Below are 27,500 nucleotides of genomic sequence, written 5' to 3'. Positions count from 1 at the left end.
GTCTCTAACGTATATTTTAAGGGGGTTTTATGGGCTCAGGTCGTTCACGGGCTTGCATATATTTGCTTACATCGTTGTGCGTGTGTGGGCCGGCGTGGTAGAATTACTTCTATTTTTCTAATTAGTTGTCCTTGGACCCCGCCCCACCATTAGCAAGAAATAATTATTCACTCAAAAGAAGCACAGGTAGTAAATGCATCGGTATGTCAATTCAAAAATCGAATTACAGAAACATGTCTATACACAAAGCATAATTATGACAAATTTATAACAGATAGGAATTTTTCTCATCTTATAATTCTATATATATATATATATATATATATATATATATATATATATATATATATATATATAAAGAGAGAGAGAGAGAGAGAGAGAGAGAGAGAGAGAGAGAGGAGAATGTATAAAGCCGTATACAAAGGACATGTGGTAACAAGTTCATCCCTACAGACTTTCTGAGAATATGGAAGGCTGTACCCTTCTAGGGCTACTAGCCCTTAAGAACTATGTCGTAAGAATAAATGTACAAGGTCTACAGTGTTAAGGACATTTCCAACATTATATACACCGTTTCCCCCTCAAAGTTAAAAAAACAAAAACAATAATATTGACTGTTTCATACACCTAAACAAAAGAATCAGCAGCAGGCGGCGTTAAACTTTTATATATTCTTTGAATATCTGTTCCATTCCTTCTACCCAGTCAACTTTCTAAGCCTTCCTCTCCAACTCCATCAGTAACAAGTAAAAAAAATGCGCCGAAGTTTTTTCGGCACAAGTGATTTTCTGTACAGCCTATAATGCTGCATGAAATTCTCAGCCACGGTCCACGAAACTCTCAGCCGCGGCCTATGAAACCTTCAGCTATGGCCAGGTGGTGGCCTCTCTTGTTGGCACCTAAAGTGGTACCAAACGCAAGATTATAGCTACCTTTAACCTTAAATAGAATAAAAACTACTGAGGCTAGAGAGCTGCAATTTTGTATGTTTGATGATTGGAGGGTGGACGATCAACATACCAACTTGCAGACCTCTAGCCTTGGTAGTTCTTAAGATTTGAGGGTGGACAGAAAAAGTGCGGATGGACAGACAAATAGCCATCACAATAGTTTCCTTTTACAGAAAACTATAAATTATGAACTGCACTCTTTTCACGAATTATACACGCCATGCTTTTCACAGACTAACTGTCTTTCACTCTTTCCACATTTGAACAATTAAAAGATGTTCATCTCTAACTTCTTATCCATTCCACTCTCTCTTTCATTTTTATCTATCTACATTCTCATCATTTTAGTTCTTTTCATCCCACGTACTACACAAACATTCACCCCAAAAACTTCAAACTTTCTACAAATTTTACTTCAATTACTCCAAAATACCTCTACAAATCAGTTCCTTCTTACATCATCACTATAAAAACCAATTTCTCCGTCCCACTAGTTTTCACGCATCCTCAAAATCCTACTACTCGTGCTCACTTACTTTTTTTTCAATTTTCTTCTTTTGCAAACACTTTCACTAGCTTATGCAGTTTTTACTCAATGTCTCAATCGACGTTCTATTACTTGCAAACATCAGCCATTCCACACTTCAGTCACAACCAACTGTCAGACACTCACACCTTTGAACCCGCACCGGATGTCCTTTCTCTGACGCCTTGCATCACTCTATCCATAAATTATTAAACAGCACTGGAGAGAAAACGCACCCTTGTCTCTTACTTTTATACCAAACCAGTCACTTGACCACTATCATATTCTAACTAACACTACGTTTCCACCATTAAACGTGGCTGCTGTTCTCAATAACTTCCCTTCTATACCATACATCGTTAACACCCTCCTCACTGCATCTAACCTTTGAAGCTTTTACTCTATATTCTTAAACTCTCGTAAAACTGTTCCTTGTCTAAAATTAAGCTCTGATTCCTCATCATCCTTGTGTCCTCTTGTCTTATTTGTTAGTCCAACACCTACCAAACACCTTTCATGTCATAATGTATTAAGGAATATTATGCCTCAGTCATTTTTATATGTCCCTGTACACCTTTTGCCCTAAAACATAAGAATGATTATTCCTCTAATTAATTCCCCTCGATTCCTAGAGCTTTTCCTGCATCCCAAAATATATACTTAATTCACCCTGGTGAGGTGCTCGATCACTCATTTATCACTATATCACGGCATCTTTCCTCCCATCAACCTCTTATTTGCTCTCCCTACATCCTCATCAGTCACTTACTCATGCAGTCTCAATTTTACGTAACCTTCTTCTTATCAAACTTTTTATTGCTTTTCCGAACCATACACTCATTACCACAAACCTCTTTCTCCTGCCATACACAATGTCACCCATGAAATACTAGAATTAAAACATTAGTAATCTTCTATGTCTGACAGTACGAGCACTACCCCTTTCTTTTCTCTACATACTTCAACTATTCCATACAATCACTCTGGGACCTTCACACTCCTGTACATAAATGCTTTGTCTCACTCCGTGCCCATATCGTCCATGACTGTTTTACTGTTCTTCTCTCCTGTATCACATTTACGGAAACTGGCACCTCTTTTATCGTTATTTCCCCTTTTTGCAGTAATACAATGGATGAAGTGCATACCCCATGTCCACCGCAATTCTGAGTTAATGCAATTATCTTAAACGTCCAACGCCATCTAATTTATATATATATCTATATATAAACAAACACACACACATACTGGGTGTCTCGAAATTAGAGTCTCCCCTCCACAGAACAAATGGAAAGTTATGAAGTTTTCTGCTATAGCCTATCTCCAAGTACATTATCTTAAGTTTCTATTAAGCTATTTTTCATTTTACATTTCTTGTATTTTCAAACTGAGTGAAGGAGTTAGATACAGCCATGGCTAATGACACTGAGGAAATCAGATGGATTGACCGAATCCGGGCTATAACCTTCAGAGAGGCCAGGGATGCTGGCGCATCCTTCATTTCACGTTCCTGGATAGCTAAATACATGAAAAGAGATGAATCCTTTGTTAAAAGAAACTGGAACAAAAATCCATATGACTGTCATTGTAAAAAGAGTGAGAATCTTGGAAGGCCTGAAGTCCTCTCTCATGAGTTAAAAGACATCATAGCTGGGGCAGTGGGTAGACCAAGAAAGTCTTTACGTAAATTGGCGCTTGAACTAGAAACAAAAAGGGGAAAGAGGACAAGTTATAGTTATAGTGCTGTATATCATGAGTTGAAAAAATCTGGTATCAAGCCATTTCATGTTATCAGCAAGCCCAACATCACTCAGCAACAGAGAGAAGACCGTACATGGTTTTGTGGTTCATTTCTTAAAGATTGGGATGAAGCTGACTTTCTCCATGTTGCTGCATCAGATGAATTCTTCATTTACACAGTCAGGAAGCCAAATCATAAAAATGACATCATTTGGACTGCAAAGTTGGATGATATCAGCGATGATGTGCGCTATTGCCAAGGATGCGAAATTTCCTGAATGTTTGGGAATTTTTCTCTGTTTCACAGCCAAACGGTTATTGTGGATCATCAAAGAATGGGGGCAGATGGAGGTCACACAAAATATTAAATACTCAGAGAGAAACTTAAATAAATACTTGTTCTGAACTACTTTTGTTTTTGTCCATATCAATTTTAGTTTATGCTGTAGAAGGGGGCCTCTAATTCCGAAACACCCTATATATATATATATATATATATATATATATATATATATATATATATATATATATATATATATATATATATATACATATATATATATATAAACACACACATCACACACACAAACACACACACGTACATACATATATTATATATATATATATATATATATATATATATATATATGTATATATATATATATATATATATATATATATATGTATATATATATATAAATATATATATATATATATATATATATATATATATATATATATATATATATCAAATTATCCCAGAGCCAAATTATTAGTTCCTCTCTTTTAGGAATCTTACTAATATACAATTTTCTCTCCAAAATTCTACCAAATTCTTGAACTAGACAGTACTACATCATGGTAACTATTAAGATGTAGTTGTTGTTTACAATAGAATTAACACTTTTTCCCCACAGAAAAAACTTCCATGAACATCTCAAGTTTGCAGCGAGACAAATTTTGAGAAAAAAAAATTATAGAGAGATTAAATATATAGCAGTGGGGTCACTTCCGCTAACCTTATTAAGTAGCACTTGGATGAGCTATTTCTTAGCATCCTGAATTATTTCGTCTCTCTTTTTTTCCTTTAGACATATCGATGACACGTTTTTATTGCTTGCAAGAGAAATCTCGTGTTTTTAAGTGGGTCAGTGCATTTCATAAAACTGTCAATTTTGCCACACAAGGATTGTTAGGAATGGCTTACATTTTCTCGACAAATATATCCTTCTCTCATGTAAAACCCCTCACAGGTACCTGTCAAAAAAAAGGACTTACATTGGTTTGGATCTTAATGAGTAAATGTTCAGAGAGATTCAAGACAAATTCATCTTAGAAAGTTCTTTTTACAACCTAAGACAGGTTGGCATAACTTCCACGGCAAAATCCGATTTCTTAAATCATCTTTTGAAAACCACTGTTGCCTTTCACACCTTTTCGACAGAATTGTAAACCTTTTTCAGCCATGCCTAAAATGTCCGCTGGTTACCATGATGGTTAACGTATACTTTGTTGCATATGTGAAAAAATGCGTCTGAGCACTTTGTACTCATATGGTATAATAGTTGTATTTAAAGATCATTCAATTAATGTTAATACCCATCCAGAATTAATAGGGTACAGATACTCTTCACCAAAATATAATTTTCGAAATTCTATCGCATCTCCAGGGCTTTTACCGAGAGTCCTTACTGACTGCCGCTAGTGTCAAGTCATCGTATTTTAAAAACAAAAGAATTTCAGACAAAAATCAAGCGTGAAGCTGACGTAAAACCCACGAAGTCTGTGTACAACAACCTAAAAATACTTTCTTAAACTTGGGTTTACCTTCCTCTTCTTCTACTATCTCTTTATATATAATATATATATATATATATATATATATATATATATATATATATATATATATATATATATATATATATATATATATAAAACTGTTGCCTTCCTTAAACAATCATACAACTTCTACAAAATTGGCTAACTACCTTAGTCACGTGTGTGTGTGTGTGTGTGTGTTAAAATCCTGTATAATATTCAGCCACTCGTCTTTACAGTAAGTTCGACCATTACATTTTCTCACTTTTTTATTGAATATTCTGTGAATCATAGGTTTGCATATTTTTTTGGTTCAATTTATTTTCTACGCTTCTTATATTTTGTGAAGTTTTATTCAAGTATTTCCCAAGAAAAACTTCCATATTTTTTTCTGATCATCTTGCATTCAAGTATTAAAGCACCGACTTACACAATGTGCAATATCTCAATTATTTAAGAGCCAATTAGGTTATATATGTATTTAAACTGCGAATTCCATATTTTATATATCATTAGTTACCCTGATGATAAGAATGGATTAACGAAATCGTTTAACTTTACCTCGCCATATACATCTTATCAGCAATTATGGTTTCAAGGTCAAACCTAGGAAAACTCAATTCAACATTTATTGACCATTTTGATGCAGTCAATATACTATCTTTATGGCTGACATTAAGTACCTTCCTTCCGCATTATTTATTTTGATGATATCGGTGTGACATACAAAGAAAACCTTATCAGTACAAGACAGTGAATACTATAGTTTATTTATCCCATCAGTAATTTCTGGTCGTTTAGATATCAGATTAAACTCGGAATAGAAAAAAATAAACAATCACTCGAAGCAATCAGGCATAGAAGGGTAGACAACAAATACACAAATAAGGAAGTTGAAAGCGAACTTACACAAAATAAAAACACGTGGGAATCCAAACAGTCTCTCCCTCAATAACACCTGACCAAAACATCTGACGAGATCATTTCGCGCGTTAATCCGCCTATTCCATTTCCCGCCATAAAAGGGACGCGTCTCCGTAATTTGGCGCGAAACTTAGCCTCCAGCCACGGATAACTTCTAGCTAATGACTCTAAGGGTGATTGTAATCTCCCTTGGAATTACACCACGTTCCCCGTCATGCCAACTAAATATTCTTCCTCTGTTATTAACACTGATCTAATTGACATAATTTCAAAACGCCCAAACGATGAATCCGCTTACTTGAGAAATTTATAAATACAGATATCGAATAACAAATCTGGCCGAGTAGTAGTCACTCGAATAAGAGGTGGTTGTGCTTCTCAATGAAAAATGTCAATATAAAATTAATTCAGAGTACAAGAATAATATGCATACTAATTACTAAAAAATAAGTAGGGCTATTAAATTCCAGTACAGTATTGCAGACAAAACTATACTGAATGCCCGTCTCTGGGAATTCTCTATATTTGATATGGTCTATTAAATTGAATTGAAAGCGATAAACTGAAATATTTCATTGCATAAACGCTGTTAAAATGAAGTTTAACTGCATAAGGTTTCCTAAATTTGAAAGTTTACTATTTTACAGATGGCAAAAATGAATAAGATCTATATACAACACAAATGCATGGAGCATACCAGCCAAAATGACCCTCTAAGTTCTCCATATCCTCACTTTTCGGATACGCTTGTCACTACAAAGCCTTGAACCAAATAAGGAGACCTCAACACCCACGGTGATTTTCGAAAACTCGGTAAACTCCAGGTAAGTTTTTTTTTTTTTTTTTTTTACTGTAACCATGGATACATAAATTAATGTCTTCTGTGAGGCCTTTCCGAGTCAATATCTCAAGATGGGATGAGGCCATCATACAGCACCTAAGAACAGGCGTTGTCATCAAGAATCATCTGGCACACGTTTTGTACAGAAAAGTTGGCCTTATAAACCAGCATATATGATTTGCATACTTCTGGGCCCATATGCAAATCAGAGTAAATCCTTAAAAAAAAAAATAAATAAAAATGAAAAACCCTAATCAGGGTAGGGCGAGAAACGTATGAGCAATGGATAAGATGTGAATGTTCATTAGGGCAACATGATGTCCAAAGGGCATGTTGTTCAGCTGGATGAGATTTCCCTTGAAGCTGAGGCAGTGCTGGAGTGTTCAGGGAGTGAAAGGGTAGCGTTCAAACCCTGAGTATGAGCAGAGTTGATTTTATGACTTTAGGCTGCCGAGCAAAGCACTGTGGTACTTTCGGCCAATCAATGCGTAAGACATTGAAAAGAGAGAATTCGAGCGGTCGGAAAGCAAGACAAAGAGATCCAGTAACTGAAGTAGATTAAGTACTGCAATCTTAAAGTGGAACTGGAGGTTGGATACCAGGACTGATGAAAGGATGCGGGAATGTAGGTACCGAAGTGACACTACAAACAATCTTGGTAATCCGTAAGCCTACAGTGACCACATCCTCCTCCCCCTGCCCCCTGCCCCCCGGGGTAAGAGTAGTGATGATTGACAAAATGTATACAACTGTTCACTAATACATCAGCATCTTAAATATATTACTGAGGGCTGAGTACAAACATGAAACGGAGGAGCAAGATAACTGATGATTTCCATCATAACTATGTCACAAAATGAATCATTCCAATGACCCTTCGAGATCTCACCGACATCATGCAAATTCATTACTTGAGGCTCCCATGGCGTCAATGATGCCCTCTAAAAAAAAAAAAAAAAATAATATACATATTTTGAAAATGGGCAACATGGGGATGACATCTGAAGCGGTGAGGGTTGGTTTAACACCATTTCTTTCAAACACCTCACGCTCTCCTCATATCAGACCCTCTAGTTGTCATACTTTCTCAAAGAAAAAACTACACTTTCTCTGGTATACGAATTAATGTTATGCCTACGTTTTTTTAATCACCTCTTTTACCTTTCTCCTTTTACAAAAAAAAAAATCAATTCATTTTTATTCCCCACAAAAAAAATCATTTTTCTTCATTCATTCCTCTCGAATCTTTCCCTTTTCCAGTCATGCCTTACCCCTTCCAACCTATTAACTACATTATTACCTCTTTACTGCAATATATCATGGGTAAATCTCATCAATTCCAGGTGCCTTTCCATTTTTCACCCTTTACATTGCTTTACATTCTCAACAGTCAAATCTGAATTTGCTGTTACCTTTTCCAATCTTACGTCAAACAGATGTGTTCCTCTGGCATCCTTTTTCACCGTACAACTTCAATTTACGCACTTTTTTGAAACACGACTACATTCTCTTTAAACAACACATTTTCATTTGCATTTTTTATTTCAGTTTTCGTTTCCTCTTTCGCCTTCCTCTACCTTAAAACCTCTTCATCACATTTAGCTTTTTTCCATAAATTATTTGCAAAGTTTTAGCCCTAACTTTTCAGAATATATTCCCCCTTCTTTCGTTTGCCTTGTACTTGACTACTGCAATCCTTTTCTTCCCGTGTATTCTGCAACTTTAAAGAATCACAGTTCTTCCTTCACTGAACCTCCCACATCATTATCCTACCAGGCACAGTTTAAATTCCTTCTTGCTATGTGACTGTACCAACAAACACTTACTTCTGTGTCAGTAATCCCATTTATGACTTTTGCAGCCTACTCGTAAATGCCATTCACATCTTGAACCCTGTCTCAAGTGTATACATGTTCATTCTGTATGTTTATTTCATCCAAGTAATATTTGAATACAGGTATTTTTTCAGTCACGCTTCCATCTGCTCTGTGCTACTGTTCCAAAATTACTAATATGTTCTATTCTTAAGTTCCACATAAAGTTATTCACAGCCTTCGGAATAACACAATTGCACCCTTCCATTTGTACTGATATTCCTCGCACAACATGCATCTCTCAGCCACTTTCTCCTTCCCAGTCACGAACACCATTCTCTGCAGCTTTGAGCCACTGTAAATTTCCCCTAATCTCTACCATAAGAACATTTAAGCACCCAAAACTTAACTACTCGTTTCTTTTAGTTTTATCAATTCCCTGTAATGTAAACAGAGAGTAAGGTCCTATAACCGCACACCCGTCAATTTCGTTGATTTCATATCTTACAGAACTAAGAGAATGCTAGTTGTATTTTTCGCCCACTTTACACGGACAACAGTGATTATATATATCATATTTTACAGATATACGCAGTAGAAACTACACAGCCAACGCTTGACGAGTATTTCTTTATACCTGATATTGGTATTTGACTCATGTTATCAATATGCATTTTCAGTAATTACTGTTTACTGGACACAAAAAAGCCAATGTTTGAAGAAGGGCAGGTAAGCAAAGCACACTAACATTTCCAAGTAATCTGTTGACTGCAATTGCGTTATGACAATACTTTATTACACCTTCAAAGCAACTGGGTGAATAGATTGTTGTTGTTAGATTTAGCTGGTCTTGTGGCAGCGTGGCCTTTCTCACACTAACAGCGGTTAAGGGAAACAGAATCAGCGATGTTTCACACAAAATGGTTTTCAGGTCTTGTTGGGGAAAGCGGTCGGAGGGGATAATAATTAAACTTATAGGTAGGCTTTCGAAATAGGTTTGAAGATTAATCTTTAATCCCGTCTCTAAAGCTTACCTAATACGACGTAAATGACGGTCACATTCCACATAAAGATTAAGGTAAATTATTCGATTAACTCACGTTCCTTTGAATATGATGGAGGTGCTGTTGTAGGGAAGCTGCTGTCGGCAAACTATATGAAAAAGAAAGGTGTGATTTACTCAGCTACAATCCTCCAATACCTGATTTTTCATCTGATGAGGACATGAAAAATTGGAAATGTGGGCTATGGGAGTATTATCTAATTATATATAGAAAATAACAGAACAACCACAAAACCCTTATCAAGAAAGCGGATATAAATATACCTACATAATACACACACACACACACACACACACACACACACACACAACATATTATATATATATATATATATATATATATATATATATATATATATATTTACACATGTACGTATTATATACATAATTTATGCACTTTTAAGACATACAGTAAAAGTTTAATAACACACACACACACATATATATAATATATATATATATATATATATATATATATATACATATATATGTATATATATAGAGAGAGAGAGAGAGAGAGAGAGAGAGAGAGAGAGAGAGAGAGAGAGAGAGAGAGAGAGGTTGCTTTGTTCCCTACACATCATTTTTCACACACGATTGTCCTTTCTAGAAGATATAAAAACAAACACAAAATTTAGAAAATTGAGCTTACATGACCAAAGACATAAAAAGGATAAACTTATATAAATTCTTGTCAACTAATGGATCCATTTGGCACAAATCAGTATATTATAGATGCCTGGGAAAAGGTATAGTATGAATCCACTCTTCTAATCGGCTTCAATGCATTGAATGAATTTCCCAGAAAATGTATAGAAATGAATCCTCTATTCTAATCTGCTTCAATGCATCGCTTGAATTTCCAATCAAAATATGTTCAAAATATGTATGTAGTTCTTTCTCGTTCTAACCTCATAAATCCCGACATCAAATCAATATCTGGAAGACTAGCAATACACCAAAAATCAAATAAAAATATTACATTAGAAACAATGACTACATTTCTTAAGGAAAATATAAAAAAGAATAACAGGTAATGCAACGGAATTAATGACAACACTAATATATATAATCCTACTAATTATGCTAAGGGAAGTGATTAGTAACTAAAAAAACTCCGTGATGCCCCTTAATAAGAACAAATATGAAAATGAAGGAGAGTTTCTAAGGCTGTATTTCCGCGGGTATTGCCAAGACCTGTATGGAATAACAGTGGGGTTGTTCCGCGCGAAAATCTGTAATCATCGGCAATAAAGGGGCAAATCACATACATAAAGAACACTTGAATAACCACAATCTAAAGCCCGCTACTGATACAGGGAAAAAGGGGCTTCTACCTCTGGTACCCGACAACCGGAATGATGCTATCGTTAAAGTGCTGATTTAGAAACGCATCATTTACATTGATGTCGTAAACTTGAAAGAAAAGGAAGGTTTTGTAAGAGTTCATTCAAAGTAGGTTCTACATACTTGACCCATTCTCGGTCTTTGGAGCTCAAGACACGCAGGGATGCAGCATCAGTTGATCACAGTCGCGAACATTTTTAATTGCCTCCTAAATTCTTTTATGAGCGACCTAGTTATGAGTGAAACAAGAGGTTAAACAGGGATCAGCAATAAAGGAGCACCCTTCCCCTTCCGCCCCTGCCCCAATTCCCTCTCTCCACACGGAACATAACTCAGGAGAAAAACAAAAGCAACAATTACGCTCCTTAAGGCAGCCATTGTCCTGGCGATCAGAGCAAATATTCGGGCCAATGATTTCGGATGATAAACGTCGGAGCAAACCGCGCATTAGCAGCCGTACAATTCATACATTCGGAATTACGGTCTAAAGCGTCGATTCTGACCAGCAGTAACGCGGCGCATATTACCATCTAAATGTTTGCGTTCAAAATATGAGTTTGAAAGTGTGTATGTGTGTTAAGGGTACATAAGCATACATGTATTTATTTATGTTTGGTTTCTCGTCTGTTTGCTTGTTGATTAATGCTTGCAGAACCACCCACCCTACATCCCCAGAGCCCGGTCCTCCTTCCCCAACCCCAATTAATTTAGGTTGGCAGGCATTGAAGGCACGACTGTTATCTAAACCAGATCCAACACTCGTTTCCGGAGAGCTTTGAATGGCTGGCTTTCCCCAATCCGTTTGACCACCGAACGCTAATTAAAACCCTTTACGAGGGCAAACGCCATTAAAAGCGATTTTGGGCGCTATTCTCAGTGGCATCTCGAGTGGATCAGCGTCGTGAGGGGCCGCGTTCAAACACAACCGATACACCAGATTCAAAATCGCCACTTCCGAGTCGATCCGAAAAACGCGCGTGCGTTGTTTTGGCCCAGGTATGCTATGCATGGCTTCTCTCAAAGATCTCACTCTAGAAAATTGCTGTACTTTTTTGCAAAAGAGTACGATTGATTCAACAAGACATCCTTCAATTACTTTTTTTATTTTTTTAAATTTATTTTACGGCCTTGTTTCCATACAACTAAAATAAACACATCTCCCTAGGCATTTTGTCATACCCTTCCTTCCAGAAACCCGCTCTAATACACACACAGACACACACACAGTACTGAAAGTTATCTAGCGTCGCTTCTACCAGGGATATTGACGCCATGAAAGAAAGAAAGAAGAGGGCAAGAGGAGAATGTCTGATGGGTGGATTCGTCTCAGTGGGGGATGAATATTGATGGCACTTTTTCGCTCCACCAGCCACAGCAGTCGACTAACTAGAAGGTACGCAATTCATTGCTAAGGGCAGGTCGCTTCCTCGATACATGAAGAATGTGCTTTATCGTTTCTTTCCTTGTCCCAACAGAAACATCAGAGAGGGCGAGAAATAGAGGGAACAATATATCACCTGAATTCTAATCATAAAATTCGTGAATTAAAAATCTCTCTTATTCTTCCGATGACTTCTAATGAAATAAGCGCAACTTATTATATACTTAGTCATCCTTCTTTACAAGTCACGAGGATTAAGTAAACACAATTCCAGTCCCGTCATGATAGCTGTAGGCAAGTAACAAGTAATATGGTAAATAGAATACTGGCGAAATAACGAAATTCTTAAATATATATATATATATATATATATATATATATATATAATATAATATATATAAATATATATATATATATATATATATATATTTTACATAATATAAAGATATAGAAATATATATGAAAATAAATATATATATATTTTACTTTAATAATAAAGATATATAACTTTGCAACTAGAACTGCTGCTTATTTACACAATTTAACTAAAATACATCTAAAATATCTGTATTGGACGTCTTGATTATTATCTGCTTTAGTTCTGTGAAAGCATTCAAGTCTGTTATGTCCTTCCTCAACTTCATTAAGTCGGGTGGATACGGTTACAGGTTACCATAATATGCTATAACATATATATATATATATATATATATATATATATATATATATATACATATATATATATACACACACACATACATAGTATGTGTGTGTGTATCATGTGCGTGTATTATATGTCATTATATATATATATATATATATATATATATATATATATATATATATATATACACCGAGCTACAAATGTCCTTTAATATCTAATTCACTCTACTTCGGAATCAATATATTTTCATATATGCTTAACCGAAGAGGAATTTTATTAGGCGATAATAGAATTGTCGGCGCCCAGGCGCGAACCTAGGACACCATACAAATCCAGGATATGACTTATACATATATATATATATATATATATATATATATATATATATATATATATATATATATATATACACATACTTGCACTTACATACATAAACTCTGAAACTCAGATTAACTGCGAAGTATTGACTTTGCATTGTCAGTATTAAATTTCACGAAGTCTAACAACATAAAGAGAACTGAAGGTAACTCTCAACTCCAACAAAAGGTTTCTAAAAAGGATAAAAGAAACCTTTCGAATATTTAAACATAGCGTCACATCTATCCTTGGAAACTTCCCTGTATAACTCCTTTTATATTTAGATATTACCTTCTATTTAAAATAAGTCTTACAGAAGAGGTTGTCCATTACCTTGCAGTTCTATTTCGCAGGGGAACAAGTAATTTTAGAATTATTTACGCATTTCTGCCTTCTTTCTTGCTTTCCTTATTTTTTTCATACGCTGAGTAAGCCAAATACGTACACGGCTCTGATGAAAATAGGCAGCCTAAACAACCTATGTAATAAAATATCAGACTGGTAAATAAAGGCGAACGGATTCGTGATAGGTTTAATATAATATTTGATTGGGACAGAATTTTCTGGGATGGAGAGGATCACCTACTACAACAGCATCGGCATTCAGCTCACAGCAGAACCAAGGGCAGAAACAGCAGAAGTATATTAAAGATAGTTCATGAAGAGGCAAACATGAAAGATACGTGTGTCAATGATGACAGAAGGGATCATTAGTTTCGGAGGAGGTCAAAGGTCCCATTGTAAAGACAAAATTCAAAATACTAATGCAAGAGCATTTAGCTTGCGTTTGTTTGTTCCGTGGATTGCTCACGGCCTACTGATCCACTTAGCTGTTTACGGACAATAGCGTCTCCTGAGGTTATCTGTTGGTTGTGCGGTCTGGAGGTCCACGCTAGAGCTCCAACTCCCTTCAACACCTTACCACACTTAGGAACAAGGGATCGCGTTGGCATAAGCCAACTTAATCTAACCCAAGCACCCACCATCAACCTGCGGTCATGATTAAATAAAGAGAGTGGGGCTAGCAACATCACCCTCAGAAAACGAGAACGTTCAACCCTTCTGACCCCACAACATCCGGAGAGGAAAAACGCCTAAGATGAAAAATATTTATTCTTTCATAGTTAATGTTATTATTTCTACAAGACCTACCATCAAGCAACTTGCTTAACTAGAAATATCATGTGACGAACTAAAAAATATGTAAAATTAAAAGAAAACATTTATTACAATAGTCTTCAACTCTCTCTCTCTCTCTCTCTCTCTCTCTCTCTCTCTCTCTCTCTCTCTCTCTCTCTCTCTCTGGTTTAATCCGTCAAAAACGTAGGAACGAGTAATTAAATCATTATTACCTCTGGGAGAAGGGAAGCGGGACCGAGGAGACCCGTTGATGCTGAACAAACTACTCCTTTGATTGTCTCGCCTATGAAATGGTTGATTGATTACTTTCAGCATTCTAGCGTCGAACAACTATTAATTTCGCCGCCCCAAGTATGTTTCTAACTATAAACGATTCGTATCGAGTTAATGGCAGATTAATAATAAAAAATGTTTCACCATACATTCTCTTAAACCATGAATGCTTTATAAATACCTTAACTATATAACATCCATAAAATTTTGAAAAAAATCTGACAAGCTGAAAATATATCTTTATGTATTCGCCACTCATTCAAACCTGGTCATCGGCCGATATTCGAACGCAAAGCACTTTTGCTGGTCATTGCAGGCAATGAAGGGAGTCAGTTCGGACTCTTCAAAGGAACACATTTTCAATGTGTTATCAGTAATTAACGTACGCAGAATAGTTAACCTCGAAAGACAAGATGGCCACCATTAAAAATACTTCATACGAAACCGGTCGTTAGTTTCCATAAGGAGGAGTATGCAGGGTAATTTACCTTAGGCATAAGGGGCTGAAAAATGAGAGAGAGAGAGAGAGAGAGAGAGAGAGAGAGAGAGAGAGAGAGAGAGAGAGATGAGTTGCTGATAACTTCATCCCATCTTGTCTGCGATGACCTCTTCATTAAGATCACATTAACGAGTAACTCGGCCATAAAATTCCCTTCAACCCCTCTACCTGTAAAACTCCTTAATGAACACTACCCTACTTAGAGGTAGTTGGCTTAATGCACGATTCTAATTTCAAAAAGGATAAAAAAAGAAAAAACTACTCCTTGACGCGGCACGAAAAGGTTGACGCGGAAGGAAATAATTCAGCATTGTATCGTCAAAAGTAGACGTACTTTTTTTTTTTTTACACGCAGCTACACTTTTAGGTAAAGGCTGACGGGGATGATGGAGGCGGGGGAGGGGGGGAGAGAAATAAAGGGAATGATGACAATTCTTTAAAGAACAAATGATGCAAGAACTAGGGAAAATGACAACTGGAACCGTCTCACTGAGGATGTCGTGCAATTGGAATTTTAAAAGTTCATGCGAAGATGCAACGCATGACTACCCTAAAACAATCCTTATTATTTTAATAATTTACTTACAATTGAATCTACTTATGTATTAATTTATTTTTCTAATTACTGTTCTCTTCTTTTCGAATTTCCTAATACCTTCTGTTACCGTTTCCGATCGAACATCATATCCTTCGGAAGCTTTAATTTAAAGCCAATGGCCCCTCTGGGCTTGTTCGATATGAATAGGGTTTGTGTTCTGAATAATAATAATAATACTAATGGAATGGTGAATAATCTTCAAAAGACCTTGAAGAACTTATGCTAACATCACATCGCTGCAAAAAATCATAAAAAGGAGGCGAATGCCATTTTCTTGATCAATTTTAAACATGGGATCGGCTCCGATGAGGCTTGTTTAAGCGCTAACACTCCAAGATCAATTTTCAACCGTTCTTCCCTTTCTTACCGTCAAGTTTAATTGAGGTATAACATTACAGAGAGCCTCGCGAGGGAAACATACTTATAATCTCTGACGGAAATAATAACCTTTCATTTGTTTCGTATCAGTTATGTCTTCCTAACTCGAAGTATATAAAAGGGAAGGGAACAAAGGCAATATTATTACAGCATTGCACTGCCGTAGTTTTGAAATAAATATCACAGGTTTAATCATTGGAAGTGCTCCGCAATTTCACTTAAGGAGTAGTAACACCATCAGTTTTCAACAAACCTTACATCGTTTGGCTCAATTGAAAACAGATTTAATCGCGCAACATACGACTGATACTTTTATGTTTTTAACAGAATGCTCACAGCATACCTCCGCCACAATCAGAGAACAGTAAATATATGAATGCTTCACAATTTCCCGGTTAAAATAAAGGTCCCTGTTATATACTTATTATAAAAGGGGGGATACAACAGATCTACAGTCAATTAAGAGGGAATCAAACCGATGCAAAATATGTGACACTAACCTTCAACTTAACGCATCAGATTTCTTAAAGAACTTAATATTGAGACTTATCATGAACAGAAAAGAAATGATACCACATGCAATATTTACTTGGATCGCAAATGTAATATATATCGATTAAATTTATATTCCAATATAAAAGGGATACCACAAACTAAACAGCCGGATATGACGTATTCAAACTGGCAAAACTATGTGATTTTGACTTCTGACCAATTTCCATCAAAAGTTACGATCACAAGAAAATCACCTCAAGGTTAGAGGTCGTCAGTGGCCAGCAGGGGCCAGGGACGGACCATTGTGCTGTCACACCATGTCCTAGAATGGGAGCAAACAAACACCACTTTCAGCACCGTAGGATTTGCAGGAGTCGATTTTCACCAAATTTTAACTATCTTTTCTTGTGATATCCTGCTATCAGACACAAGAGGCACAGGTAAAATCATACTGTTCTTCCAACTTCGTCCGGGGGAATAATTACAAATACTGTCAGCACCTGGATTGGTGACCACCACTGTAAGACAAACACCATTGGGACGTTAGCCCTTGGAGCACCAAGGATGCTAGAACCTCATCCCATGAACACTTGTAGAAAACTATATGGTTCACATACCAAAGGACCTTTCCTCTTTATGGGGAAAACTGCCAGGATTGGGTCTTCCAATTCTAAGAAAGCGTTTTAGGGACTTCCAGGAAGAGCTAGAGGTGAACGAAAAAGTGTAAAGTTTATATGGATCGTTAAGGAACCTTCCGATTTTGATTTGATTTTACGAAATTTAGGCTGCCAAGCCGAGCACTTGGGCACTTTCGGTAATGAGCGCTTAACGAGCCTTCTGGTAGGTTATGAAGAGATTAATGTTTTGGTAGTTTTCGGCACAAGAAGCTTATCCACGATTCAGCAGGTATAGTTTGCTAAATGCTAAAAATATACACTACATTAAAAAAAATAATTCATTACTTGAAAATATAGCTAATGAATACGGCAGGGAATGAAAAAAAATGCAATGAAATAATTTTAAAAACTCCTGAAATTTATAAACTAAAAATATTCTACTGTCCTGCGACACAGAGAAGTATCTGAAGAATCGTTTCACCTCGGTGGTAAAGAGGAGGGGTACCTCGCTGAGACCTTCGCATTTTTTCATGATAATATGGTATACATTTGAATAGACAACAGACCATCTTGGTCTGTTCCACCTCTCTCTCTCTCTCTCTCTCTCTCTCTCTCTCTCTCTCTCTCTCTCTCTCTTCCATCGCAGGCTGCGGTCAACTGTCAACTAACAACTTAAGTAACTAATTCAATGCTTTAGCGTCAGTGGTACTGAATTCTTACCAAAGGGCTCCACACTGTTCCTTTCGTCACCAAGTTCTGGTATGACATGCGGATTCCTCGGTTGTGAGCAACAGTACAGCATGTAGATAGAATAAGCATTACGAAAACTGTCACGCACAGCTTCCAGAATATGGGCCAAAATACTCCAAACTAATCCCAAGCCAAAGTCCACCAGAGCCACCACATCCAAAACATCTTCGAAGAGTTCCCGACCAGACCACCAAAAAAGCGATCACTGACCATTCCATCCCATCTTTGTTCTATTATTCAAATTCCTTTTCTCTGTCAGCCTGAGCGGTTAATTGGGGTACTTGAGGCAATGGGAACCACTTATTTCGTTCAGTTTTACGAGAAAATGTTCGCTCAGTTGTGGTTGGAGAGAAGTGTCTCTCGTTCATTCTGTGAGGGTGTAATTTTGTTTAAATAAGTTTGATCCAGTTGGGCAGAACTGATTTGGCGTTCGCTGTGTAGAAAAGTGGGCCTTGTTTTCTTTGGGAAGACTATCTCCAAGTATAGCAAAGCTTCGTTTGGGTCAGGGAAAATTAGTAGGGCTTTTAGTCTGATTTGCACTGATTTTTAGCAGTCTTGGCGCAGAATAATTTTAGCTTTATTTCAGAAGTCTGTCGATTTGAAACAACACCTGATGTGTTTATTAACATTCAGTTAACCACTAGTGGACGATTTTTTCTTCATCCTACTTATTACATTTAATAATAGTGACAGATGTGCGTGTGTGTGTGTTTATGTGTGTATTATATATATAATATATATATATATAATATATATATGCAAATATATACATATATACATGCATAAGTACTTACATACATATATATACTATATACATAAGGTTAGAAAGTGAAAAAATATAGCAAATTCTCCAAGGCTCCTGTATTTTAAAGATACATTCTGAGTAAACGTAACCATTGTCTCTCCAATTAGGCCCTTCCGGTGTGTTGTTGAAGAGACAATGAGTTAACATTCTTTTATGAAAATAACCCAAGACATATGAAAGTGACATGAATAAATTAAACTAGAATACTACTGTCCTAATGCTGATTCAAGCTGAAACATCTTGCAAAGTAAAACATCCTTAAACCGTTACATTTGGAGTATTTCCCTCTTGAACTGCTGCTGAAATAATTGCATTGCTAACAATTCAATTAATAATATCCACCAGAATAATCGGAATAGATACTATCATACAAGAAAGTGGAATTAACCATATCATATGCCACTGACCTATGAGTAGATAGCTATTGGGGGTCATTTAAGCTGAGAATAGCTCCTGCAATAATCAGATTGTTGCCTTTGATTATACGGGCAATCTCTGAATACATTTTCAATGCTAATTCATACATAGATATTAAAACAACACATATCCTTCCCAACAACCATATGCAAAAATTATGACCGCAGGAACATTATATATAGCCATCAAAATAACGTACCTAAAAGGCAGTCACTTGTTATATCACTGATATCGCACATAAAAAATAGAAGAAAATAGGGATCCACTCAAAAAGTACAGTAGCCTCACAAGTTAAGCACACATACACCATGAGCAGAAAACTTAAGTTGAGTCAGTCAGATATTCACTTTCCAAAAGCCACAGCTATGGAAATGCATTCAGCTTTTAATAAATATCGTCGATGGACAAGGCTGTATCTCATAAAGCGTAGTCCTGCAATTATACACCATAATAGCTTTCCATACTATATAGCAACAACAGTCTAATCACCAATCACCAACCATGATAATCCGATGTAATACAAAAGAAAGGTGTCTAAAGTGTGTTTCAGCTGATGAACACACTGTTATCTGAGGTTCTCAGAAATATTATGTTTGTTCCTTTAAAATCTATCTGTAAATTAGTTCAAATCAATAAATAAAAACCTAAGTGAAGGCGAGGTAAAGTTGAAAATAGAATGGCAAAAACCATGGTATAACTACAAATTTAGAAAGTAATATACAGAGAAAGTAATATAAAGATAAAAATTTATATTCTTCTATGTAGGAGGCTACTGATACCTTCCAAAGGACATTTACATCTTTTCATTCTAAAATATTCTACTAGCAGTTTTTGCTTTTATTTCCAATAACCCAATGTAAAATGTTTACATTATTCTTGCAATTACCATATTACACTGCCTAACCAATATTTAACTATATTTTCTAGGCTTTACCTTCATTAATTTGTTGACATTTAAATGCACAGCTAACACAAAGGGACAAACTCCTCACTATTTTAACTGATTCTCCGAAAATAGACCTAATCTGGCAAACAGAAGAACATCTCATCACAAAAAGAACATTTCAAAATATTTTGTTATCATGGGATCAAGAGTGTGATTAGGTCCTCTTGATATTTTGGTAGAGGATTTTATGAACAAAACTCGGGATGCCTTACGCAGGCCTTTGCCTCGGTCCCCGGCCGCACCGATTGGTCAATATTGGTTCATGGACCGTTGGCGTGCAGCAGTCTGACTGGTTGATATACATGACGTCACTATTGAAAAAGCACCAATCATTGCCGGTTTACGTTTTAGCATGTGCGCTAGAGTAAAATGGACAAAAGGCAAGTAACTCTCTGACAGGCAGACAGAGAGAGAGAGAGAGAGAGAGAGAGAGAGAGAGAGAGAGAGAGAGAGAGAGAGAGAGAGAGAGAGAGAGCGGAAATGGTGTAATCCTCGAGTTCTATGTATCTTGTCGTTTTCAAGAAACTATACACCCATCTTGGAGTCTTCACACATTTACAAACCTTTAAAAAATATATAGCAATGATGAGAGTAATACTTGTAGAGCAAGTATCGCTGACAGTGAAAACGACTACTGGGATTTTACTCTAGCCGTTCATTCCTATATAAGATTGAGTGTGTAAACATATAGTAGAAGTGGCTACCTAACAACTACAAAAATAATAATAATAATAATAATAATAATAATAATAATAATAATAATAATAATAATCAAAATAATAATAATATGATAATTATAATAATAATAATAATAGATAATCATACTAATCAATAATTAAGTTAATTATTATTAATTATTAATTTATTTTAATTATTTATTATTATTATTATTAATTATTATATAATATTCATAGTAGGACGAATCTAGAAATAAAAAACAAATTCACAGTTATATATGGGTATATATACTTAAAAATAGTAAGGAACTATTTTTAAATATATATGTATCCCATTCATAACTGTGGATTTGCTCCTTCCATTATTATTATAAAGCAGAAACGATCTGGATCCGTCACTGGGGAACTGTTTAGCACCTCTGCTCAATTCTCAACATTTTCAGGAGCCGTGTTCCACCAAATTGCCTGCAATATGTCCCGCCGTCAGGAGGCGGCATTTATGCATGATATCTTACTCATAATTACTCAAATTTATTACTAAAAACTATCCTTAAAATGAACATATACTGATGGCAATTATATTGTTAGATTTTCCATATTTCTTTAAAAATAACATAACGTCAATAAAAAAGGCATTGCAGTACAATATTGCCACACACACACACTAAAAAAAGTATGACTAGAAAGACTTTTAATATATATTTCAAGAATTATTTGTAATGCACGAATATTCAAGAATTAATTGTAAAGCACGAATAAAAACTATTTCTAATTCTGAAAAATAAAAATAATCGCTATTCTGTTACGGAAAACCAAAAGAAAAAGATGTGCTCTGAACAAAGCGACCTATAATAAGCGATACATTAGCAATAAACTAACGCAATTAAAAACGCATAGATAATATACAATCAGTTCACAGGACTGCAGCATCTAATACTTTTAGTTAAATCATTAAGTAAAGGATTAATTGTAATGCATTTACTAATATTTTATATATTTTAATCTCTTCCATGTGTACTCATGTACGGTTGATATATAATAACATAAATGAGCGAAAAAATTTTCATATTGCTAAAATTATGTTTTCATATTTATGGGGAAACGAGAAGTAGTAGATTAATAGATTGTTTGGTCACACCAAATTACTTATGAATTATTTACGCTTTATGGATGGTTTTTATAGTAGCTGCTAAAGCATACTAACACACAACACAGTATGTACATCTATATATAGTATATATATATATATATATATATATATATATATATATACATATATATATACTATATATATATATATATATATATTGATATATATTATTATAATATTTATATCTATTCAGATACATACAGTGTTGCGTGATAGTATGTATATATATATATATATATATATATATATATATATATATATATATATATATGTATATTATATATATATATATATATATATATATATATATATATGGATATCCATGAAAGCAAATAACTCCCGTAGATATCAACCAGTTTGAGTGAGGTCCTTTTTGTAATTGTACTATTGCACAGAACAATTGTGTATGATGATAAGTTAATATATATATATATATATATATATATATATATATATATATATATATATATATATATATATATATTCAATTCATATATAAAACTGGGAAAGTGATGAAAGGAAAACAAGAGTCATAATGAGAGGGAGCTTCCAGCTAAAATACTACAATTCTCCCTTAGATATGATTTCAAATATAAAAATTGGTAAAGTAATCTTATTCAATGAAAACATTAATAAATGCAAATAAGTATATCTCCGCATAGCTTGAAAAACGTGATGATCTTAAGCTTTTGAAAAGAAATATAAAGTTTAGTCACTTGACATTAACGAAACAATATCCCTATTATCACAAAACTTGAATCAAGGAAGTGACCTCAAAATAGCATAGTTCTTTAAAAGAGTAAATTTGCTGAAATCTGATCATTTCACTTGGTGACATGAAGCTCCTGAATTCTGTTTTTCCCATAAAAGACAAATCCGTGAGGCGAGGCGTACAAATGTGTCCAGATAGGAAAGGTTAATTGAATCGCACGTCAGCCTATCAATGAACGTTTTGGTTTACGAGGCCACAAATTTATACATCGCCAGCAGCCTCTACTTCCCGAAATTTCATCTGCTAACAACTAGCACAACATCCACATTAATGATAACAGCTACTTCTAGTCATAGTGCGTCTTATGTTAAAGACATTTGCAATACCAAGAGAACAGAAGCAAGAGTAAAACAGTAATCTGTAGCCCGGTTCATTCAAGTAAAAAGCTAATATATCAAAAGACTTCTGAAATGACTTGAAAGTTTTCATACACAAGAACTGGGTATACAAAGCCCGAATGCTGATAAATAATTAATGAAAGAACTAATTACAATCACCAAATAACTCTAAAGCATCCTTCAGGTTAATTTAGCTTACACATATCTTGAAGTCATTAGATGACAATTGTCCGATTTTCACATAATAGAAAAAAATACTTCAAACATATAAACAAAAGCCAAAATGGACTTTATATAAGTATTCTCACTTTGCAATTCATGAATCAAATAACAACACTGACAATATTACGAAAGGACGATACAGTCTATTGGAAAAAGGAAACCGACTTTGCAAAAGAGTATCATCTCACCGAAAGACAACAATTACATGTATTACAAAACGTAGCACAACAGTCCATGTTCATCGCAGAGTAACTGGAAATAATCCGCATGTTAACAGTGTTACAGTTTGAATTCAATCAAGTGATGAACACAGAAACCAGGGCTTAAATTAATCGTATCAACGGAGGCAACAAATACTATAAAGTTGGCATAAACAAAATTATTTTTAGCATTTATGTATTTACTTCTCTAAAGAGATAAAAAGTCCTCTCAATTTACTCTATTGGCAAAACAATGTGGAAACAATCAATCCTTTTGATATTCGCCTGTGAAAACAATTCAGGCCACACAAAAAATAGACCACCAGTGGAAGGAAAGAAATAACATTTTATCTACAATAACGTTATAAGTACTATTATTACGGCACTAGTGTCATTAGTGCTATTATCTGCACCGTAACTAAATGATTTGCATTATCATTATAAACCTTAACAAGTAAAAATGACAACAATACTAGATATCGAAAAGCATTTCGAATAAAGACAGGTTCTGAGCAAAAATCGAGTTTTAACAATGTCTTTTCCACTCCTTGTTCCACGTACCACACACAAACCTAGAAGCGACTGAGACTACTTCACTGCTAGAGGCCCAATTCAGAAGGTAACACACGCACTCAAACACGTGTATACGCAAATGTAATATAAGGCAATAAAATATGTTTTATTTTTAAGGTAATTCCTCTGAATAGCTAAAGGACACAGATGCTAAAAAGCTTTTAAGTGAAAAGCAGGTGGTATTTCTGTAAGACAACAATTCGTTTCCGATTCAAACAGCACCTCTCGGTCAGAACTCTCATACTTATGGTACTACATTAATTCAAGTCCATTAATGTATTCTCTTTTCTTACGTATAATGAGCGCAATTCACAACATACATACTCACAAAATAACATTCGAGGTATGAGGAATAATACTGCGAGTCAAAAAAAAAAAAAAAAAAAAAAAAAAAAAAAGTCGAGTAAGATGATTTCCAACCGCTAAAAATACGCATGATATTTTCCATGCTATAATAAACATCGGTTATCATCTCACTTAATGCCACAATCGAAGTACAACCGGGAAATAAATAATCCATTTAACGACCGCTAATCAGCGAAAGAAAATACTGCTAAGGAATCAGAAATCCTAAGCTTACACACGTATTTGGACAGATTTTGATACAAAATGAGGATCTTCTTAAGTTATCCAAATCCCATTGTTAAAATCTTCTAAAAGATTGCGGAATATCTATATCAAACTGATTATGTGAAATAATAAACAAAAACGGGTAAACCATAAATAAGAACATTCTTTTCAAGAATGCTCAGAGGGGCACTATAGTTAAGATTTTTTATTTGAATACGAATATTTGAAGAGAAAATATAAAACGTGAGTAAAAATGAACATTAGGCTCATAAATTGACGTGTTATGTAAATAACATACATGTAATAATTGTATCTTATGTTATCAAGACTAATCTGCAGAACAAATCTTAATGATAGCAACAATATTCTTCCATAAAAATAATGCAAAGATGCAATAAACAAACTATAGCATGAACATAGCAAAGTAAGAAAGCGACGTTCGCGACACCACAAAAAATTGATAAATGATAAAAATTGGTTTTTCTTGCAAAAAATAACAATAAATATGTAAATAAAATGTTGAACTATCTGAACATTCATTATTGGTTTATGAATAATCCTGGTACGGTTTACTATCCCATCAACATCACATCTTTGATTAACGAGCATATAAAATCTGTTTACACAACCGATGATGTAGGAATTCAAATTACAAACAAATAACTTGATGAATAAGATTGCCCAGGTAACTAAGGAGATTAAAATGCCTCGAATTATCGATCAACTTGAACATACTATCTACTGACAGATGACAGCATACATTTCAATCAGGAACTAGACATCGCCAGAATAAAAAGTCATGAAGATATGCATGCATAAATTTTATAATGTTGTCGAACGCCTTTATTTTCATATTTATTAAAGAGCAATGAATATATATATATATATAGATATGATATATCGAGATATATATATTATATATATATATATATATATATATATAACATATATACATACATACATACTTACACACACACACACACATATATATATATATATATATATATATATATATATATATATATATATATATATATGTGTGTAATTTTTGTCACTAAAACTATTGTAAATGGGTTCGATTGCCGTTATAGAAATAAAAACTTCTTATTTCCTAATAATAGAACTTAAAGTTAAGAAGTCGGAAAGTTTAGCAGTTGCTCGCTGCATGTGTGTGTATGTAAAATATATGTGTGTATTGCATATGTGTACACACACACACATATAAATATATATAGTATATGTAGAAGTAGAAGTGTGTGTGCATATAAATATTATATATATATATATAATGTATAAATATGTACACAAACACATACACACACACACACACAAGTGTTTTGTGCAGCTGGTAAGCCGAGGGAGGAGGCGAGGGGAGGGGAGGGGGAGGGGGGAGAGAGGGAGGGGAGGCGAGGCAGGGCGGCGCTTGGGTGGAGGGAGGCATCTACCTATCTATCTATCCGAGTAAATTCATAGATTCCGTGGTCTCTTATCTGGCGGCTCATATCTGGACCCCCGTCGCGATATCTGCTTGATTATTTCACATTTTATCTGTTGACTGGTTCCATTATCGCTCTTTGATGGGACCAGCTTATATATACATTATGTTTTGGCCGTCGCTAATTAAGTCCTTCGAACGAAAAAGTCGGCCCCGATAGCGTGTTCATTAATGTTGTTCAGAGAGTTCATAACAAGTGTTTTGCGGTTGCCGAGCCAAGGCTTACACTCCGGTCTTACGGATTTTTCTGGTTTGCTCATGTTATGAAAGTTGGTCGGTGGCTGCGCGGACTGGAAATTCGCGCAGGGTCGATTAGACCAGGCGGATGCGTATGTGTCTTGCGCAGATCAATTCCTTAAATGCAGCAGACCACCTGTGATTATAATCTTGTTCTTTGAGATGATCCGATGATTATATTCCTTCGCTATATTCGATCTTTCAAGTGATTGCTATCTATGTGGCAATAAAAGCAGTGGCGCAGCAAATTTGGGGGAGCTGCTCTTTATTTTATTTTTTTAAGCTTCACAGCAGGGACCCCAAAATTGTATGCGTTACGAAAATAAAAAATAATAGTTTTCAAAATTTCAGTTAAAATTATGAATGAAAACATTTAACGGCTATATAAGAGAAGACTAGAACGGTCGTGCAGTGTTGCGCAGCACTTCTAAAGTGGGAAGCACTTATGATTAGAACAAACATACTTTATTTGTTGTTGTGCAGTGAACTATTCCGTTCGTCACTCATCTCAAGGAGCATAATATTACTTAAGATGTTTCCATTCGGTTTCATGCCTTTTATAATTCAGTTGATTATTTATTTCCAATAGTGAAGATGGGTGAAGGGTTGGGTGTAAGGAATTGAATAAGTCCAAAGACAGGTACAGGGACTGAGAATGCCGATCTGCGCCGCTATGAAAGATAAAACAATAACAGTAAGTAGGAAGAAGGATTGTGCAAAATACGATGGCTTGAATTACAGTATTATAATAATAAATCTTAGAAGACGGATCCAATAATTTAATTTTAATGAATAAATAGGATGAAAGGTGAGCGTAAAATGGCACACTTACAGTAACTTTATCCTTTTGGCCTTAGTTTCTTAGCTCATCTCTGTCTATGGCTAGATATTATAATGCTTCTTAACCATGCTGCTATATTACC

General features: G+C 35.0%; 1 protein-coding gene across 5 annotated transcripts in view; it reads right to left on the bottom strand.

Annotated features, from left to right (window-relative positions):
* LOC135200190 (TOX high mobility group box family member 2-like) overlaps positions 1 to 27,500 on the bottom strand; it is a 1,058,689-nt gene that overhangs the window by 630,129 nt on the left and 401,060 nt on the right. For 3 of the 5 annotated variants that reach the window (XM_064228567.1, XM_064228578.1, XM_064228568.1), the window contains exon 3: positions 9,714 to 9,765. The exons of the other annotated variants lie outside the window; for them this stretch is intronic. In XM_064228567.1, coding sequence (XP_064084637.1) covers positions 9,714 to 9,765 — 52 coding nt within the window. The remainder of the gene's footprint in view (positions 1 to 9,713; positions 9,766 to 27,500) is intronic. 5 annotated transcript variants of the gene reach the window in all.

This window comes from Macrobrachium nipponense, chromosome 26 (assembly GCF_015104395.2).
Source record: "Macrobrachium nipponense isolate FS-2020 chromosome 26, ASM1510439v2, whole genome shotgun sequence".
NCBI classification, from domain to species: domain Eukaryota; kingdom Metazoa; phylum Arthropoda; class Malacostraca; order Decapoda; family Palaemonidae; genus Macrobrachium; species Macrobrachium nipponense.
Note: the sequence above shows the minus strand (reverse complement) of the source record. Positions and strands in the feature narration are given on the sequence as shown.